This window comes from Pelecanus crispus, chromosome 7 (assembly GCF_030463565.1).
Source record: "Pelecanus crispus isolate bPelCri1 chromosome 7, bPelCri1.pri, whole genome shotgun sequence".
NCBI lineage: Eukaryota > Metazoa > Chordata > Aves > Pelecaniformes > Pelecanidae > Pelecanus > Pelecanus crispus.
In genome coordinates, this window is record NC_134649.1 from 40,885,826 (window position 1) to 40,907,365 (window position 21,540).

Here is a 21,540-nt window from a genome sequence, read left to right on the forward strand (position 1 = left end):
ATCTTGTCCAACCCCCTTGGTTAAGCAGGGCTGCCTAGAATGGTTGCCCAGATGGCTTTTAAATATTCCAAAGGATGGAGACTGCAGAACCTCTCTGAGCAACCTGTTCCAGTGCTTGGTCACCCTCACAGTAAAAAAGAAGTGTTTCCTGATGTTCAGACAGACCCTCATGTGTTTCATTTTGTGCCCATTGACTCTTGTCCTGTCACTGGGCACCACTGAAAAGAGCCTGGCTCCATTGTCTTTGCAACCTCCCTTCAGGTATTGATAAGAACTCCCCTGAGCCTTATCTTCTCTAGGCTAACAGTCCCAGCTCTTTCAGCCTGTCCTCATACAAGAGATGCTCCACTCCATCATCTTCATGGCCCTTTGCTGGACTCTCTCTGGTATGTCCATATCTCTCTTGTACTGGGGAGCCCCGAACTGGACACAGTACTCCTCCAGGTGCGGCCTTGCCAGGGCTGAGTAGAAGGGAAGGACCACCTTCTTCAACCTGCTGGCAACACTGCTCCTAATGCAGCGCAGGATACCATGAAACTAGCGTGTCTTGCTTGGCATATACAAATGTACTTATGCCCTGATTTAAATGTGGATGTGTGAGATTAGGCTCTGAATCAGCTTGAAGTGATGCTTGATGCTGGTCTTTCTAATTGAAATTCCTCTTGCTCTTTTATACAGATCAAATCAGATGAGAGCACAACCCATTCCAGCTTTGTCTTATGTAAAAAACATGCTATATTTCATCGTCCAAATCAGTAACGGCAGTAGGAATTGGTAATGAAATTAGAAGTGACCCAGCCAAAGAACTATGGGCTTTTATGTGCCGCCTGTTTTAGCTGTAGCATGCTATTCTTAAATCCTACCTATGTACCTATAATTATACAATCCTGAGCTCAGGTTGACCTAGCAAGTACAGCTGTGTAACATCCATGCTGGGTATATAAAACATTTTCAGTGTTGCTGGTTGTTTCTGCTGAGCTTCAAATCTTCTCTTCTTCCATATTTTTCTTCTAAATTGCTCTTTTCTGTACAACCAGTTCAGTAATAGTTGTTTCTTACTGTCTGTCACATGAGATACAGTACCTGACTGTGACAGTGACTCCAATCTGTTTTATCCGAGACTGTAAATAGCTAAGAGGCAAAAGGAAAAGCTGCTTATACTGCATCTTATCTGTAACTGCCCATGTTAATTCTTCCTTTCTGTTCTAGTGCAAACTTGAGCGAACCAGCTGTATATCACTGAAGAAAAGCTAAGACCAACCCTTTTTTCCTTTGCATTGAAACAAAGTGAAGTGCTGCTACAGTTCAGAGGTCATTGATCTTCTGGTTGTGTGCTCAGGTTTGGGACTGAAACCTTGCTCTGTCCTCTGATTTTTTTTTTTTTTTTTTCTTCTTTGTTGCCCTTCCACCATAATGTGTTCTAAAATGGGCACAAACAGTTTCTTCTTCCCCTTCTGTGTAATTCACTTATTGTGTTGGAAGCTGTACTGAAGCTAAGCAGTATCCGTTAAGCCAATTAGTCTCTCAGAGAAGGGCAGTAGAGTTAGAACAGTTGGATTGTGGTGACTTTCTGTTTTTAGGTTGCCTCTACTTGTGCAATTATTTTTGTGACAACATATCTATATCTTAATGAGCTATGGTCTTGAAGTTTCATTAGATTTGTGAAAAAGTATTATGATACTTTGGCAAAGGTAGCGGAAGACAAATTCCCCAAGAAAATGTGTATTTCATGAAAAGCAAGTGTTGCTGTTCTTAGAGTTCTCCCTTTTACCTACTGATAAGATTTCAATAACTTGCAACATGTATAAGATCAGTTTGACGGTGTAACAACTAGTAGCTTGTATTGGAGAGATAACTTTAGTTTGTGTGTATATATGTACACACACACTTTTCTCCATATAGATTGCTGATCACTACCACATTTTTCAGAAACTTATGGAAGAGTACAAGCTGAAAATAGGTAGATGATTGGGAAAATATAATTTTGTATTACTATTGTTTGGCAAGGATTTGAAGCAAATGATGATGCTGTTAACTTAGCATTGTTTTTATCTTGAAAATAGGTAACTATTGTTCATTCTAGAATAATTAGTCTGATGTTGTAGGAAAGTGTCTTAAATCACTAAGCACATCTGATAATGGAATTCTTTTATTCAGGTGCTCTTACATGCTTAGCAATGATTGAATTTTAGATTTTTATAAATGCTTTGAGACTGCACAATTTCAGTTGCACTGAAGTTCAGTTTTCTTTGTCCTCTTTTGTGTACGAGTTAGACTTGCTTAAATATCTATCATAATGAAAGATGTGAGTGTTCAGTTGTATCAATTTGTTGACTTTCTTTGAAAATTATGGCTGAATATAAACCATTTTGCTTATAAGTAGCTTAAGGTGCTAGTAAACTACATTAGGTATGGATGGCATTGTAAAACTGTTTCATGATAGTAAATATTTGATTTTTCAAGATACCTTTTATGTCCTGATACTGCATTATTTAAAGACACTATCAGTCTCAGTAGGACTTTATAATAAGCCTGCCAAGCAGCTGCCAAGTGCAGATAGCCAACATTTACATTCAGTGTTGTGTGATGGTAGCTGTGACATGATTCCAATTAAAAGCTTGGTCTGCACACTGCAGATGTCTTCTGAATATTAATGTGTACTACAGACAGAGCAGATGGAATCTCTCTAAAATACAATGTAGTGAATGTAAAATTAAGGTTGGGTTTCTGGTGGAAACTGAGAGGCAGTCAAAATTATTCTTTTTTTCTTTGTTTTTCATTGCTAAACCACAAGAATATCTGTGTATCGTCATCATCTTTCTTTACATATAGGAGGAAATCAACTCTTCATTATGCATCCAAATAAAAATGCAGCATTATGCTTTATTGAAGTAGTCTTAAATGCCATATGTACCTTAGAAAAATATTAGGGACGCATGCAACATTTGCTGTGCCTTAAAATATGCCTCTGCCTAAAGGACAGATATGAGGCAATAGATAATAGTTGAAATGTAGGATGTCTGTGAGTTGAGTTGTTGTTCATTGATGAAGGCTGTGTAAAAGTGTATATAGGTATGTATATTTAATTGGGATTTGAAAATGTTATGTGAGGTATATTAGGAAAAGTTCATCCTGGCTAGGAGAGGTAGTATAAAACTGGGAAACGAAGAGAGCGACAAGAACATCAGTGGTGCACTGCAATGTAGTCTGTTTCAAACCCAAAATTAGCTTTCAGAAAATAGCAGCAATCCAGCTGTGCAAGTGTGTGGGTTAAGTAATTAAGTATTTATCATGCTTCTGTGGCAGTCCTTGAGATACGGAGTAAAGCCTTGGTAGTAGGAATATATTAAAAGTCTTGGAAATAACAGGGTAAGTGTGGTATTGAAACAGAAAGTGGAAGGGTTTCTATGTGAGTGGGAATTGTAACTTTCCTCTTTGCTGCTGCAGGTGTCTTACCCTCTCAGGCAGAATGCAGGCGTGCGAGAAGGGAGCAAGCAGTTGTGTACAGGGGGAAGAGGTGATAGGAAAGGCAGTGACAAGGAGGTGTGAAATATGTAAATCCAGTACACAGTTTAACTCGCTAGTGTTACTACCGTCGCTGTGACATGCTCGTCTCCCTTTTTATGCTTAATTTTACAATAGCTTATACCCGAGGCTGTGGAAACACTAAAGCCGGTGCTAACATTTTCCACTTCATCCATATTACTTTAATGAAGATTTGCACCCAGATCTGTGTTGGGATTATATTTGGCTATTGTAATTATATTGCCTGGCTAATGTTTCTCTCAAAGTTACTGGCCTAGCTGTAAAGAAGAGGTTCCTGGCTTCAGCAAGGGTACTTATTTATATGTAAATATAAATATATGCATACTTTCAGAGAAGTTGGCTGTGTGCTATTCCTGAGGATAATACTATTTGACAAGAGTGTTTTTAAAATCTAGACCACAGTGAGACTGAGACCAGAATTGTCCAGGAGGTTTGGGAGAGGACAGCAGTGACCGGGTACTGTCAGAGTGAGGAACAGCTGTGTCTGGACCTCATTCAAGCTGGTTTTGATGATGTTGTCCCAGACCACATGTGTGGGTGCCACTTCCCTTAGGAAGGAGTATGGAAATTGCCTGGTGAATCTGACTTACCTGTCATGAGAGGCCTTCAGTGGGTTGTTGCTCTCATTAAAGTTTTCATAATACTGTTTAGCGCATTCAGTTATTCAGGATAATAGTGGGACTTTTAATTAGGTTTCTGAAAATGGAAAAAAAAGTGATCTTGGCTGTTGTCAGTGGCAGATCAGAAGTAGTGACTAAGACAATGCTCTTCGGGGCAGTGACTTGTGTACCTTAGACTTATACTTAGAAGTGGCTCTGTGCTGTGATACAATGTGAGTATTTAATGATAGTGAAATGTAGACAAATTTGGCTCAGGCTTATATATTTCGAGTTTTTGTTTGGTTTAACTTTATTCACATTGCATTCACCTGTATATGGTTCATTAATCTGTGGAAAGAGATTTATGGAAGAGGTGCAGTTGGAAATAATCAAAATGGAGTAGCTTACTAGATGTAGTTAAATGACATTTTTGTGACTCATCTAGAAATGATCTCCAGACTCTCCAAGTATGTTTGGTGAAACTCAGCTTTCCAAGTAAGCCAAAAGAGGTTTAAGTGTTAATCTGTAACATAGAGCAATGACTCTGCACCTTATAACCAGCCAAAGGATAAAAATCTGGTCAAAAGTCCTTAGGGTATGATGTTTTAAGAGGTATGAAGATGTGAAGTTAAGTCTTCTAAGTCTCTTAGAAATCAAAACCATAGTAAAAAATCAGTTGAAATGCAAATGTTGCTTTAAAAAACCTGTACTTGTTAGAGTCAAATGTTGCTTTCAACAGCACTTCTGAAGCTTCTACCAAAAAGGCTTCAGACAAAATTTGTCTTCATTACATTTCAAAGATCTTAAATACCCTGAAGTATTAATCCTGCCTAATATATCTGTGATTTCTGGTGGGATGGGAGTCTGGTAAATAAAGAGGTGAAGTTTGAAAGCAGGAGTGGTAAGACAGAAGGGAAGAGTCAAGAGACTTGGAAAAGGAAGAGGCTGTCCTTCCTTTGCCGCTGCACCTAGACACGAGGGTGAGTTGCCCATGTTTCTTACTGACTGGGCAATGCCTCGTGGTTCCCTAGATAAGATGCACCTTTTCCTGTATGAAGCATCTCTTTTAAGTAAACTTGCCATTATTTCTCCTTGATGTGATGTTTCTGTTACTCTGTAGTCTCATACTCATCTCTGACCCTTTCTGGCTTTTTCGTTGTCAGAGAATCCCTATGAAAGTCACTTCCAACTGTGTTCAGGATCTTTAATTTTTATTGTCTAATGTTGGGTTTGTAAGCCTAATGTCATTCTGGCTCTTAAAACTTCTGTGATATTACTAATGTGTCTCCTTTTCTTCCCTATCTCTGAAATGCCTTCCTCTTTAAGCTTGCTCCTAAAGCCCAAGCAGATTTCCCTTTTTCACTTACTGTGTCTTGTTTTGCTGTACCCTCCAGTGTCTTGCCTCTTTTGACAATTCTTTGAAGATTTGTCAGTTGCTTCTTAACTCTCCTAGTTCTTTGCAACATCCTTCCTTTTCTGTGCAGTGTATAATTTTGTCTTTCTAATCCTTGGAAAAAATTCCAAAGTCTTTCATTTCAGTCCCTGACAATCTCTGTTGTAGTATCAGCATACGATTATATCTTTAATCACTGTGAAATGCGTCCTTTCAGCTGAGATTGTACCTTAGCACTGGGAATTTGTCCAATTTCATGTCTGTAAAGCAAATGCATACTTTATTGCTATCTATTAGATCTTCATAATATAGATTGCACTCATAAAAATCAACACCAAAAAAAAAAGTGCCATGTTTGGCTAGATCTGAGACATGTCAGCAAGAAATAGGAGAGGGCTGTGTGGGTCATGCCATTGCAATGTCAGATAATACGGAGTGCTGCTTGATAGGTATTCATCCTCCTGTACTTAGGCTTCAGTCAGGCTGTATTAACTCCTGGATTCTGAGAGCAGGGTTCATTGCATAACAGGGTCATGGTCCTTTTTGGTACTGAATTAATATCTGCTGAGAAACATAATTGAAATAGTACCATGCCTGACTGTTCAAATTCAGTCATGGAATGAGAATATTGAAATAGTGAAACATTTTCCTAGTGTCTTTAATTTAAAAAAACCCAAAAAAACCTCTTAGTCAAGAAGTGCTATTATAACCAGAGGTTCCCCCAGATTTTTTCAGTCAAGTAAAGATTTATCTTTCTTGAATTTATCAGCTGTTTAAAGTCCGACCATTCCAGAGTGGATATTAATTTTTCTTCTCTCTTTAAAAAAAAGAAAGAAGGCAACCCAAAATATCACAACAGCTTTAATAACTTCGTAAAACATCTTTTTTTATCTAACGTAGATGCCTTGCTTGTTGACTCAACTTTCTCCTTCAGAAGTAGTTATTACATTCTTTCTATCAGAGGAGTTCTAAAATCTCTGAAAGCAAGGATCAGGGGCTTCTTTAAGATGAGGCTTCCAGACAGTGTTTTTCCATTTTGTGTCAGTGATTTTTAAATCCAAATAAAAAAAAAAAAAAAAATCAATTAAATTGGAGACCAGGATGCGTTGCTACTTTGTTTTTATATTTTATTATCTCTTGCTACTGATAAGAGCTATTTTTAAATACTGGGAATGAAAAGGTATCTATGCCTCTATTACTTCTCCTGCAGCAGAGAGGAAAACATGGTTTAATATTAATGTAACTTTTTTTATTGTTTTCAACTTAATAGATGTAACAGTCTCTTGCAGAAAAGTAAAGTGTGTGTGTACACAGACAATCCTAGACCACGGTTTCCAATTTTCTGCCTTTTTTTTTAATGTTCCATGCTCCCTCTGTTTGTCCTCTGAAAGAACTCGCTTCCTCCCTCATGTTCCCTGACCTTTTGTCTTCCTCTGAATATCTGGCATGCTTCAGTTGACACCATCAGAATCTCTCCTGCCTGTCTCTAACCAGGTTCTGAATTTCCATCCTCTTCTGAGGGGGGAATAGAAGTAAAAAAAAAAAAAATTGGTACCTGTGAAACTCTTGTCCATTTCTGTCTGTTTTGCTTTTCTGAAAGAAATGTTGACAGGTGGACTGTTAGGTTGCAGAACTGCCTCTGAAAAAAATGTAGTAGTTTGTAGCCCCACTCATGCTCCCCACCTTATCAAGCCGAGATCTGGAAGGGGTAAGTGGAATTTGCCACTGTCCAGCAGGGACATCCTGAAGGAAATCATGGATATGTAACTATTATATTAGTAATAGTCACAGGGAACCCCGTTATTTTACTTATTTGTTGAAAAACAAGTTCAGATTTGCATTTATTAAAGTATGATTGCATATCTGATGAGGAAAGTCTTGTTTCTGCTATAACACTACTTTTTAACTAGTAGAAATGCTAAAAAGTTGATACTTGAATCTTTAAATTTTCTCACAGTTGCCATGGTTCATATTCATGTAAGTCCATTAACATCTTGGTGTGTAGAAAAACAGTTTGACAGCTGTAGTCTAGCACTTCCTTATCGTAACTTGATATAACATTCCATAGAGACAGTCACGCCTCAGATTTATACTCCACTCTGCCTCTGGTATTTCAGCTTTAATAGTTTATAGTGTCAACTCACATGTTGTTTGGTTAATCTTAATTGACTTGTTAAATAAGAACAGTTTACATTCTGTTTCTCGTTTTGTCTCTGTTCACATAGGATGATTTTGTGCCGTGATTCTATGGGAAAGTACTCTGGAAGTCACTGATTTCTTCTAATCTGTTTCAATAAAGCTGGTATTTTATGCCAATGCTCTACGAACTCCAAGTACTATACTACTGAATTTATGCAACCTGTTATAAACTTTGCTCCATCTTTCCATCAGGAAACATTCAAAAAATTGTTCAGTTGATTAGAGTGTTACATGAAAGATCTGTATTAAATTTTTGTGTGCACAATAGCTTAACTTAGTCTGCTGCTATAAATTGTATCCAGTATCAGAAACAATCAGCATGTGGGGATTTTTCCCCCCCAGTCGTAATTGGGAAGTGTTCACAGGTCCTAGTAGAAAGCAAAGTGCTTGTGGAGGAAGAGAAATAAAGTTTTCAAGGTATGCAGTACAGAGTGGTAACATTTAGTATTCTAATGTCATGCCTGGAATGCCAGTTCTTTCTCTGTCCCTGAATTTTTTTCCTGTGACCCTGAACTGATCTTTTGAGTTTTATTTATCCTTTCTGTAAGAATTTAATGTTCTTAGTATGTGTAGGAAGAGGATAGCAATAGCTGGGAGAATGATGGTTGTAATTTTTCTGTTCATTTCAAGCTTTAGCATCTTCTGTAACTGTACAATGCTTCTAAGTAGTATAGAGAAATAACTTATACTATTATGGTAGTAGTGTAACTTTTAAAAAGCTTGCTGGTGTTTTTTACCAGTCACTTTTCAGTACACTGACAAAGAAGGGATCCCATGCACTGTAGGAAATACATTCTTTTAGATCTGATTTGTAAAGTTGGAGAATGATTTTACTGTCACTTGTTTGGCTTAAATACTTTAATTGTTGGTTTGGTTTTTGAAAGTGTGTGTGGGAAATTAGTATCTGTGTCCTTTTTTTTATATACTTTTTTTTTATATACTTTTATATATTTTTTTCACCTTTTTTTCACCTATGGGGCTGAATTTTAACACCTGCCTCTAACCATAGTCAGAACTCTTAGAAGTTAGGCATGGTGAGTCAAAACCCAGCACTAGATATTTCAAAGAAAATCTCAATGCTGAAGCAAACTGAAGAATATTGAAGAAATTCCTGTTCTTTCTCTTTTGAAAAGTATTTTTAAAAAATTTTTAAAAAACCCTGTATTTGAGGTCAGTGGTTCCCAGCATTATCACGTACCAGTCTCTGCTTTTGAAATTATGTCCCTAATTTTTCAAGTGAGAAAACCAAATGGAATGGAGCCACTAACAAGCATTAGGATAGCTGCACGGCAGTAGTGCTGTTTGATATAAGGTACATTTGTCAGTTTAACTAACAGAATGTAAAGTATTGATTTATTTATGCAAATGATTAAAATAATTTTTATTAAATAAATGGAATGACATAACTTTTACTTTGAGGAAGAAAGGTTGTGCAGTCTTTTATTAGCAAATATGTACGTGACTAATTTTTGCAGCGTTAGCTGATTGAAGTTAGTATAAAATGTTTTTGAAATTGGGAAGCTGAGCACCTTTATAGCATTGTTTCTTCTTTGAGTGTTTATGGTATATATATGGCATTCGTGTATATATGAATGAATGCCCACTATTTCCTTCCCCCCCCCTGTGCAGGAAAAGGAGAATGATGAGTGAGGTTAAGTGTTACTGACATGAAGTTGATAACTATTTATTAAATAAGTATTTCATTTAAACTGGAGAACTGACTGGTTCTAGAAATTGCAGTTGTAAATAAAGAATCCTACAGCTAGAAACCTGTAATTTTTTCAATCTGAAACAGCCCCTGCTAAGTGTTCCTATCTAATGCTTAATTCAGTCAGTGCCTCAGGACAGTATGGAAAATACGCATGTGTTCAGCAGACATTTCTGATTTTTATTAAACAGTGGGGTAGGATTGCTCTCCTGAGTCAGTTCTGGCAACACTGTGGAATGTACAGCTTGATCTCCCTTTCCACTGCTGGTGTCACTTGCCTTTGGCTGCCAGGGAGGAAATTGGGCGGTTTTGGTCTCTTCTGGTACAATGGTTTAATTTACCTCAGTTTCTGTTGTGTTTGCCCAGTAACTGGGTCTTAGGTCCTACGAGCCAAGTAAAAGCAGGGATTGTGCCAAAGGTGTGAGATGTTTTGAACTTGAATATTGCTGCACCTGAGTTTTGACATAATGGAGAGTTTGAAATACAATCATCTCACAACCAAATCTCTTAATCTCATTATAATTTTTGTGATTAACGTATAACTGACCTGAGACATGGCCCATTGGTGTGCAGGGGAGAAATTCTAAATGTGGGTACAAAAAAAAATTGTTTCCTGTTTCAAAGCAGTGATTTCTTTTTCTTGTTGAAGATACCAGCTCTCCTGAGTGGTACCAGGTTGGCATGCTGGATTCACTGTGGTGGTGTTACGATGTAGGCAGAGGTGTGCTCCAATGGCTGTGCTGGCGTAAGAGGTTACTATTAGTGTATCTATCACTATTGCTTTAAATTAGATGCCCTTCAGTGTTCAACCTAGGAAACAAGCTGGGTTAACAATAAATGTATTATTCCCTTCCGCCCCATCTAATTTTTTTGGAATCTGTCCACAGACTAATCTAGCGTATGTGGGACCTTCAGGAGTTGTTCTCTCAGCAGTCTTGATGCCAGGCTTTTCTCCGTGTGCTTCTAATGACAAAACACAAGGATGCCATAGGAGTGGCTATACTGTCTGTGCAATACTGAAAATAGTCATAAACAAAGAGAGCTTTTCATTGGTAAGCCAGAACAAAGGAAAATGTTAATCTTCTGGAGTAGGAAATGTCAGATTTTATCTCTTTAGCATAAAAATAGTCATCTTCTGACAACATATAAAAGTGAACCTGAAATTTTATACATGTTAAAACTGTCACTGGTGTAAGAAAAGCAAACTATGATTTTAATCTTAAAAGCTTTGTGGAGGCAGAATAATAGTGCTTTCTTAACTGTCCTTAAAAGGTTATGTTTTTTTTTTCTTGTTTTTAACACTGTGGAAAACTTGATGCTGTTTTGATGACACTGAACCCTACTATGGGATAAAATAATCGAGATTTTAAAAGAAGCCATAGTCTTTGGAAACCGTATTTTTTTTCTATGATACCCGAAGCATGTCAGAGTTTTCTATAGTATATTAGTTCTGTTCAAAGACGTTAAAATGTTATTCTTAAAGATGAGTAAGAAATAGGTGTAGTAGTCAAAAGGTGGACAAGAAAATCTGCACGTGCAAGATGGTGCCTGAAATAATAATATTTACCTATTAACGGTGTTGATTAAAAATACCTGAATCCATGTTTGAGACAAGTTAATCATTTAATTGAAACTGTTACGACCTAGATGAGGTGTTTTTACTGCAAACTTATCAAATTATGTTTTGAATGTAGTATTTCTCTTGTAATAAATCACTTTATAGCAGGAACTGAACTAATTGGTTTGGGTCCTCTTGTTTTCAGTGTCTTAGAACTGGTAGGCATTTGTCTGTGTCTCTAGATAAGAAGCAGTAAGTTTCTCTGTTTCTTAAGATCCAAATTTGCTTCCCTACTTTGAGTAGTTACTCAGTTAAACTAGCTCAATAAACTAGAGATAAGAATGAATGCTCTGTTGCAGGGCAAGTTAATGTCTATAGTAGTACTCTGTTGCCACTGGTGGCCACAGGCAGGCCCACGTGGAAAAGTTAAGAACAGGGCAAAATGTATGAACATTTTCAGTTCAGGGAGCTGCATGAGTTTGTTGTTTATTTAATAAACCAGTGTGGATCTCTGTTCCAAATGTCTGTCTTCCCTTAAGGTAATACAAACTTCTTGCATCCATGGTGTCCTTTGACAAGCGAAATATATGCTGCCCCTATTTGCAGGAAGGGTTGCCGCTGTCAAAAATTGCTTAAAGGTTTGAAAATAAAGTTTCTTGAATTCTCAGGTTTATCATTCAGTGTTTTGAACTCCTTCAAGCTTGATGTATGAAACACCATGTCAATGTTATTTTTATAAGGATTATGCTGTATTATGTAAGTTTAGGTCTTGATCTAAATTGTAAAATTCAAACTAATCTTGCTTTTAATCCTTAGATTCTTGTTAAGCTGAGTATGGTCTACTTGTTGATAGATTTGGCTGAAAACTGTATGGAGTTAGCCTGATGATTTTTCCCGCAACATCTTCTTTCTTCTAATTTCCTTTATCATTACAAAAGAATACACAATAATAATTTTGATAATTTTTTTTTCTGGTATTATTCTCAGTTATGTGTTTTAATATAGACACAAGGTGGTTGTAAATGCTCAAAAGAAGCTGAGTTCTTATGTGTTTGCTTAAGAAAACGTTGTTCTCATATTCTGGTGGTGCTGAGATACTCAAAAGTTTCTAATTCTAAGAAGTGATGGGATCTTTAAGATTTTGGTAGCATGTGTTTTAATAAATCTGGCTCTGATGCACATGCTTTGATGTGGTATAAAGGCTCATCTAATTCTTAAATGTTTAAAGAATGCAATGGTCACTGGTTGTATCAGGAAAATTGCAGTTATCAGTTGAGGGAAAGAGGAATGGGAAGGCATGGAGCATTCAGAATAAAATTTGGTTGTTAGTGGTGAAGGGGAGCATGTTTTGTTCTGGGTGAAGTTTTACAGGTTGATTGGTTTTTGTGTTGAGACTGAAGTAACTCACAAAGACTGTAACCTGGTTACAGTGAAAGGGGGAAAGAATACTGTTTACTAAAGGTGGGCTTAATGTCAAAATGTATGTGAATAGCGGAAGTCAGGAAGTTTATCCCAAATCAGAGATAAAGTTTAAATACCTTGTATACCTAACAGCATGAACAAAAAGCAATGAAACAATGGATCCTCCATCTCAGAATTTTTCGTGCCCTTATTTTTCGTGCCCCAGAATTTAATATGTGCCCTTATGGAAGATAACCTTGGTCAAGGAGAGATGACTGGAGTTAGTATGGGAGCACCACCTGAACAGTTACATGGCTCGTGTTGTGTAGGAGTACAGAATGGTTTAGCTAGTAAGTTCCACCAGCTTTTGATGTGTTAAGTAGGTACAGCTAACTTCAAGTGCTTGAATGTTTTGTAATAATGCTAAGTAAAGTGGGCTGGGAATTGATGATAGGTTAAGATTGGGTAACATCTGTAGAGGTATATTTTTTCAGAATTGGGTAAACCCCCCCCCCCCCAAACTGCTTCTCTTCCATCTTACCATGTAATGGCTTTCTGGAATATCAAGTTTTAACTTTGAATAAACGCTTGTTGGCTGGCAAATAAGTGGATGAAAGCTTTATATTAAAGGCTTTTTGCTTGTTTGTTTTTTAAAAAGAGATTTGTATGGTATTTCTGTAGTAAAAATATATCATGATTATTCAAGATTTTGAATTTGTAAAAATAAATAGCATTTGTAATTTTGATTTTTTTATTTTGCAGCTCCAGTTGTTAACCGATACAACAGAAGAGTATCAGGTATGATCTCCTTTTAGAATTTAATGTTTCTGCAAAGGTTTTGAAATATGTACTTGACTAAAGGAATGACATTAAAAATGACCTTACTCTTCATCACTGCCTCATTTCTCATACTCCTTGCAGTATTTTTATTTGAAATAATGAGAATCGTTTCTTAATTCACTGTAGAAACCAATGGGCTAACACATTGAGAGTAGTTTAGAAAACAGTTTTGTGGGTGATCAGACTGTTGAAGCAACTTCAGCAGCAGTAACCGTTCTGTCCAGAAAAACTTCCCAGAACTTTCATGCGACGTAATAATTACGGCAAAGGCTTGCTCTGCAGTGAATTGAAAAAGTGGCAGCTTCTTTCTGCTGGAACGCATCTCCTAGTCTTCCATGTTGCTAAGAATTTTATCTCTGGTTAGAATACAGAAATATGGGGGGTGGGGGGTGTCCTGTCTTTGTTTTAGCCCCTTGCTTGTGCAACTGATATTTAAAGTTGTTGGATTTGTGGCTGTTCGCTTGTTCTGGAGACGCAGATTATACTTTTTTGCTTGCTTATTTTCTGTCTTAACAGCTACTCATTAAAGCATTTAAGATTGGTTATTCCCAACAAACTCTTTTTAAAGTTGTTTTTGAACAGTATCACATGAACAAAATGTTATGTGTAGATGAGAAGGTGTTGTATTATTTTTTTCATTTGAGGTGCAGTGTGGATTGCTTTGCATATGTTACTTTTTTTCTTCAAATATTTAATTGTAACATTTAGCTGGTCTAGAAAGTCATTATGGTTCTGATTTGAAAAATGTCTTTATAAAAATGCCAGTGTTTAGTGTTTTCTCTCTAGTTTTCAGTTCAAGTCTACTCAGTTTGTAACTTGTATATATGATCTGACATGTTCTTTGGTATGGTAGTTATGGTGGGGCGTTGTTGATAATATATATATGCTGTATAAATATATATGAGATTTTTTATGTTTAATGTTTAATTTTATGTGCAAAATGTCCTTGTAGCCACGCAGTTCAGTTGCTTTACTAGTAGTTGCTTGCTTGGGTATGATTAAGGGTATGACTGTGTATTTATGCCACTACATATAAGTAACTGTGAGTATAAGAAGAACTTCATAACTCTTAAAAATTGACAGTGCTGGTTATTTTGGTATATTATTGCATGAGAAATTTAGGCCAGATAAAACTGTATCTTGAATTGATGGAGTTTGATACTCTGATAGTAAATATTGGAGGTCATTCATTATAGAGTGTCTTAAGCTGCAGAGTCCCAGGACATTTTCATTTCTCTGCTAATTAAACTAATCCATCCTGGAACCTGCTGATGGAGTGAAATCTTACAAGAAAGAAGTGAATACATCTCAGATTTAAATTTAAATAAAGGCTGAATTATTCCCAAAGTCAAAAAGTTGAGCTTTAATCAGAGGGTAGTTGTAATCTTTTTGAATCTCCAATACTGAAATATAGTATTGGTGCTCTCATAGTATTGAGCTACTCTTAGTTAAAAAACAGGTTCCTTCATTGAAGGGGTCTAAAAACTAGACAGAAATGTAAAATTGAATTGCTAACTTACGCAATTAGATTAAGGAGGACTGTTTAGATGCTTAATGACACTGCTGCTCCAAGAAGAGCAAAATAATTCAGAGTTTACAGTACATGTTAGAATTCTTATGGAGACAAACATTAATAGAGTATGTGTATTTTACTACTGTGTGTTAAATACTTTTCACAATTAAAATATATTTTTTTCTCCACTTTCTATATATGTATTGTACAGGTCATGGTCAGTGTGGGACCATGCATATACAAGGAGACCCCGTTTTCCTTCTCTTGCCATGAAAAGTACAGAAACCTACTGGTTTGGGGTGGGGGGGAGTTGGTTGCTTGGTTTTTTTGGGGTGGTGGTGTTTTTGTTTTTGTTTTGTTTTGGTGTTAGTTGTTGGTTTTTTGGTTTTTTTTTTTTCTTCACTCCATACCTGCTGTGCCTGTCAGGAAGTCGCCCAAATAGAAATGGGTCTGGCAGGGTTGTTCTAGGTTATTGAACTCAACCCCCTGCTATCATAGGCAACTGCATTTTATAATCCCTTGCATAAAATGAATGACTGATTTGTTGGTTTTAGTGCTCTGAATTTGATTTGATTTCCTCGTTAGGTGTGTTTAGGTTTTAAGAAACTTTTCATTCTGCAATTTTTATAAGATTTCTTTTTTCTTTATAAACCAACAAATAACAAGTAACAACCAAAAATTTCATTATGGCTTACTCAGCGTTGTATCTAAATGTATCTGTTTTTAACTAATTAAGTACAGCAGAACAAACCATAGAGAAAAAAAGCTGACACACAATTTTTTTGTAATTGCATTTAGTGTATTCTTTTCTGATTGTCTATTCAGAAGAACTTCCTGTTAGTTCATGTTGAACCTTGTCAGTCCTACTGGCTATTGTCATGTTTCCAGTGCAGTGTATATTTGTAAGGGGAGTAAAGAGCAGAGCTAAATTGTTTGCTGGTATCAAGATTTACATGCACAAAATTGTAGATGTACTGTACTCTGGAAGAACAAAATAGGAGAAGAATTTAAAAACTAACATTGGACATATTGAAGAAAAGATGTAAAATTCAAGCAAGGATTTTCTTTTAAGCATTTGGCTGTCCAGGGAATTAATGGCATTGCTCTTGTTCAGTAGGTCAAGAATGAAAGAAAAAAATATAATTCTGATTAAAGGAAAAGATGATAAAGTAATTGTCTATAGTATATATACAGTTTAGGAAGGCTAATAATTGTTCTAGTAAACGATTCAACTAGATACGTGTTCTTGGAGATGAACAATTGTTTATGACCCTCTCTTACACATAGCAGTTACAGAGTCTCTTTTAAACTGCTTTATTAATGTCCTCAGTATTAAATTTGGAGTGTTTACTCCTGGTCAGTTGTGATTAGCTGCCTAAAGATGACAGGATGATCATGATTCCCTTGGGGTACTAATGCAAATTCTAAGGATACCTAAACCCATAGAAAAAACCTGTTGTAATGATTACTGAATTTTCATTTAGGTGTTTATTTTTAGTTATGAAACATTTAAACCTGGGGCTCTTGACTATACTGGCAAATATTGCTTTAATGATTGTAAATATTTAGCTGTCATTCCTTAACACTCAAAATAAGGAGTTTTCTGACACATCTCAAGAATTGGTCAGGAAGTTTATTTTTGCACTTTTTGAAAACTTGAGCAAATTAGTTTACTTCTAGCTTATGCAGTACCTCAGTAAAATACTTCAAGAAATCGGGATTTAAGAAAACTGCTTGACAAATGGTAGTCTATTAAAAAGGTCAAGCCGACCTTGTACATTAAAACATACCTTGTTTGTGTTCTTTTGGACAAAAAGAAGAATGAATTTTATTTCTACATTTCTCAAATCATTTACCAAAAGTGATGATACTGCTTTCATATCCCATAAGTGATAGTAGCACATTCTCACCTACTACTTCTTTCTCACCCTGTAGTACTGCGAACACAGGGATTCATTCTGCTCACTTATGCTCCCCATTTCTGCAACATTTGCTACTTACTCATCTCCTAGGCTGATGTGTTCCCTGAGGGGGAGGGCTGGTGTTTGCTTGCTTGGCATTAAACTCTTCCAAATGGTTCAACAGCCATAAAGGCTCTGCAGGGAATCCCATTTGCTTCTTGACCAGAGAACCATGGCTTTGTGTGCTGGTCGGAGATTCAGCCAGCAAAGCAGGGCTCCGTGGGTAGGATAGTGAGAAACTCCATAGACTGTGCAGGAGGGTCATCCTGGAAAAGGGGGACTTATCTAATCATGTTCATGGAATTATTTATAGAAGTGCAGAGTGGTATAGTAGTGTTCTCATGAAGAGAAACAGCCTTTTCCAGGAAATGCTAAGAGGGAGAAAGAGAAATGAAAGCTTGATGTTCTCCTAGAAATTTATCTAATGAACAGATTACTTGTGTGTAGCAATGTTTGGCCATGTAACATGTTGAGGTTCCATGACGTGCGCACAAACCCCAAGCATTGTGTTGGTCAGTTCTAACTTGTACACTGGCTGGTGGCTGACTTGATTAAAATAATCCTCTGTTTGCAAAATTATAAGCTATCCCTACATAGAAACAAAAAAAACCCCAACCCCAAAAAAACCTCAAAAAAACCCAAACCAAACACCCAACCTACTAATTTTAAAATCTCCTAGCTATAGGATGCTATAGGCTGTGGTGCCACGGGCAATTTCAGTGCTGATTACCCGGTAGAAAAGTCTTCTTGCTGCTGCTTTAAGTGAATTAGCAATGTCTGCGTAACTCGTGTTACATGGTTTGCTGACTGACTTGGTCTGCCCAGGCTTGGTTTGGATGGCCTGAAAACCATACAGATTCCTTCCTCCCAAGAGTTGGACTGTGTTGAAATTCATACTTGCTTGCTTATGTTTCTTGATCTTCCTCCAAGCACAGGGGCTCCTGACAAACTTTATTTTGTTAGTCACTTCCTCTTCTGTAGTGAAGGAGACTGCAGAGAATACCAGTGAGTAGCTCAGCCCTTGGTTAGTGACTACAGGGTGCAGGGAGGTGGGAGAAATCGGTGATCCCTCCTTTCTCAAGTAATAATAGCAAAGCTATTTCAAAACTAGAGGGAAGAGAGCATTGATATTTGTCCCACTATAACAACTGATATGTGACATTGAGGAGAATTTTCTTCCTGGCAGTATATGAATGAAAGCTAATTGTGGTTTTGGAATGAAGAGTGTGACGCCTACTACAGTCTCACTTGGGCATAGTTTGTCCTCTTTTAGTTCTAGCATGTTTCAGAAAAGTTTTTTGCTAGATTTCTGTATTGCCATTTCTAGATACCTTTGATTCATTCCACAGAACACCCACTCTCCGGCAGACTTGCTGACTTCTTCATGGGGTAGAAAAAAATCTGACAAAATATGACACCCATACCATGCACGTGTGACAGAGGGTTTTAATCTGTTTTCTCCAATTATTTCTGTTTATCTGAGTGACCTGGTGTAATTTCTCTCTCTTGCATATGCCTGTACTCCCTCCTCAATCTTCTTTTGGCCTCTGTGGGATAGGAATGAGATTAAATTTTTTACATTCAACAACTATATAAGCAGAATAATTGGATTATGTAATCTAGGGAAGCTATATATGACATTTACTTCCCTAATATTTTTATACCTGTGAAGTAACATGACTGTCAGGATCTGTGGCTATTTTCATGTTAATATAAAAAGTAATCAAATGAACAAGAATTGCTTGAGTTTAGTCCCTTTGGTAGGGTAGCTTTCAGCTGAAACTCAGTGAAGTGAGAAGGATCAAATCTGCTGTCCCTGGAATCGGGTGCTAAGCTCTCTCCTAAGATACGATTGCTGAATAAATGTTTACAGATGTAGAGGATAATTTTGTTTGAATGTTACTGAATCCTGTATTCCTGTATATAGAAAACATTAACATTGTTGGGGACACTGACATTTAACATTTGTCAGTGTCCCCAACAAATGCTGGGTTTGGAATTGGTATTTTTGAAGTTTCTCTTCTCTCTAGCGATCTGATACGACAGTATGTTTTGGGTTTTTTTTTCTCCCCGTCTTCATGTAACATTTTAACATGATATTTTTAGAGAGTGTAGTTATAGAATTTTGTATTTGAATAATGTGTAAATTGATGTTCCCTGACAGTTTCTGGCTTTTTCTTTCCTCGTAAGATAAACTTCCATAAGAGGCCTGTATGACCATTGGTTCTTCAGACTCACTGGTTCTCCTTTTTGACAATAGGGACTCTTTACCTTGAACTCCTTGTTCTGCTGGCTCCTACCAAAGATGAGCAATCATCTCATAAAGTAGATATGTTGTTGAAGTCTGATATCTCTCTGGGCTTTCTAGTGAGATACAGCATTTTCTTCATACCCTGGCAAGTTGAGATGTCAGGATACAGTAATATTATACATAGTAAAATCTTTCTAGTAGCTTTTAGCCTTTTAAAATGACAGCTTTAAAAAAAAAAAAAAATCACTTCCTAAGGAAGCTTTTATATTATTGCCATGCAGTATGTTAGTATTTGCTAAAGAATACTGTTTTGGGATCCTGTTAAACCAGGGCATCTAAATAGTAGCAATGAAGCAAGAGGCAACACTTTTGGGAGGTGGTTTTGAGTATTTTCTCTTGCAGGATACTATATACTACTTGAGTGATAAAATCTCATCACTTCAAATCATCAAGGGAGGAAGACTGAGTGGCGAACTTTCTCTGTGCCGTTTTCTTTGCTTTCTACTTATCAGACTGATTATCTGATTATCAGAGGATGACTTGAAAATCATGATCTGGTTTCTTGTCTTGCAGCTATTTAATGAATTTCTATATTGATTATTCACCATCTTACAAAACTGATGGCATAATAACTTCTACTGAAAGGTTTTTAGGCAAATGATAAATTGTAAGAGACTTCAATTAAAAAAATCACGTTTTTACAAATGGCACAGACAGCTTTCCTATTTCAACAACCGGATGCTTCTATCATTTTTTGCTAGCCCTAATGATTGCAAAACTGATATCATAACTAGAGTGAAAATAATTCATTTTGAAAAATGTTGATATGAGCAAAAGCCAAGTGTGTGGGATGACAGATGAAAGTGGTGATAAATTGTGTGGGTGCTCTCCTGTAAGAAAGTGCCTGAATCATTATTCGTTAAACAACAACAACAAAAAAAGCTTGTTTTCTCTGTTTGCAATATTGGGTCTTATTTAAAAATTCTTGGCATGTAATTGGCATTCACTGAATAATGAAAAGCTTATTTTTGGAAATTAACAGTCGTGACTTCACAATTACTTGGATTTCACACTGTTGTGAATAATTCTGCTTGTAATTGCTAGATCTTTTTATGACATAAAGAGAAATAAGATACTCAATTAACATCCTTATTTAAAACTTCAGTCAGTGCAATACCTGGTCAGATGAAATCAGATTCAATCGACTCAGTGCAAATATAAGTGAATATAAGTGCTACAGTGGAGTAGAATTCATTCAGTTTTCCTCCTTTTTTATTTATTCTTTCTAAATAATTGCTCATGCTTATGGTGTTACATAACAATTAAAAGTTGTTCATCTGAAGTCAAATACTTTAACTCAAATTAGTCCTTCTTATTAATTGGGAGAGTAAGGTATAGCTATGCATGTTTATTAAGCAATTAATGCAGTAAGGACCAGTTTTTCAAAAGTGTTCAGGTGGCAAAAGGTGCAGGTGATTAACTTTCATTAATTCTTTTACATTAAAGATCTTTAAAAAGCCTACATAAATGCTAGTCCATATCTTTAGATACATAAATACTTTTGAAAATATCAGCCTTCAGCTGCTTTTTTTTTTTTTGTAAAATTTCATTCTCTCACTTTTTGATGAGTTAGAATTTAATTTTCTTTTTTTGAGGTGAGATGGAAAAGAGAATTGCTTTTTTTTTTTTCCCCCTTTTGTTTTGAACCCAAGCTGTTTTTTAACATGTGAATTAAAGTCCAAATGAAAATATTTGCACATGGTTTGTTGTGCACAAGAAACTGAAAGCAGACACAGTGGAGGAAATCTCAAAATGCATGTCATGGTACAGGCTAAAAAGCTGGTTTTATACTTAGTGCAAAGCATGGTGCTGTGATGTATATATGTGGAGTGACCTTGGGAGTTAGATGCACTTTGTGTTTTTCTTGTGAATAAGTAAGGCAGCACTTTATCTCTCTTTTAATACAAAGTTTTAGAAAAGTCAGATGTTATGCTCTTATACTGATTAATACACTCATGGCAAGTTGAGGTTGCTGTAACTTAAGTGTGAAATGGATTGAATAGTCCATGTAGAACACAAAGGTTTAAACATACCTGATTTAAATATGGAAAGGATATCCCATGTGTTTTCAGAAACTTCACTCAGTCATTTTTAACACCAGAACACCTTGATGAGTCTGTGTGTACTCCAAATAACGCAAAGCTTTAAGTCAGCATGCTAAAAAAATAGCGATGGGGAATATAATGGGTTTCAAGTAATCTTGGTTAGGAATTGCTGTGAGCCCTTTATAGGGCTCTCATTTAACGAGAGACTTAAATCAAGGCTTGACTTTGGGAGATGGCTGGTGCATGGGTACTTGGCTGCCTGAAGCGCTTACCTGATTCAGATTAGCATGTCTGAATGTGTGTTTTTCCCATGTCTCCAAAATTTGGGATAGGAAGGAGTGTAATCTTCTTAACCTCGCTAATCTTCTGTAACAGAAAAACGCAGAACTGAGAGGTTATAAATAAAGCACACAACTTCTAACTGATGAAGTTCTGCCTGATGCTAGTCTTTTGCCAGACTACTTCA

The 21,540-nt window shown here is 36.5% G+C and overlaps 1 protein-coding gene across 4 annotated transcripts in view; it reads left to right on the forward strand.

Annotated features, from left to right (window-relative positions):
- The window catches only part of PRKAR2A (protein kinase cAMP-dependent type II regulatory subunit alpha), a 67,368-nt gene that overhangs the window by 13,525 nt on the left and 32,303 nt on the right, over positions 1-21,540 (forward strand). For 2 of the 4 annotated variants that reach the window (XM_075713868.1, XM_075713870.1), the window contains one exon: positions 13,167-13,202. In XM_075713868.1, coding sequence (XP_075569983.1) covers positions 13,167-13,202 — 36 coding nt within the window. Of the gene's footprint in view, positions 1-4,645; positions 4,663-12,697; positions 12,719-13,166; positions 13,203-21,540 lie in introns of all 4 variants that reach the window. The other 2 variants (XM_075713869.1, XM_075713871.1) reach the window with 2 other exon arrangements.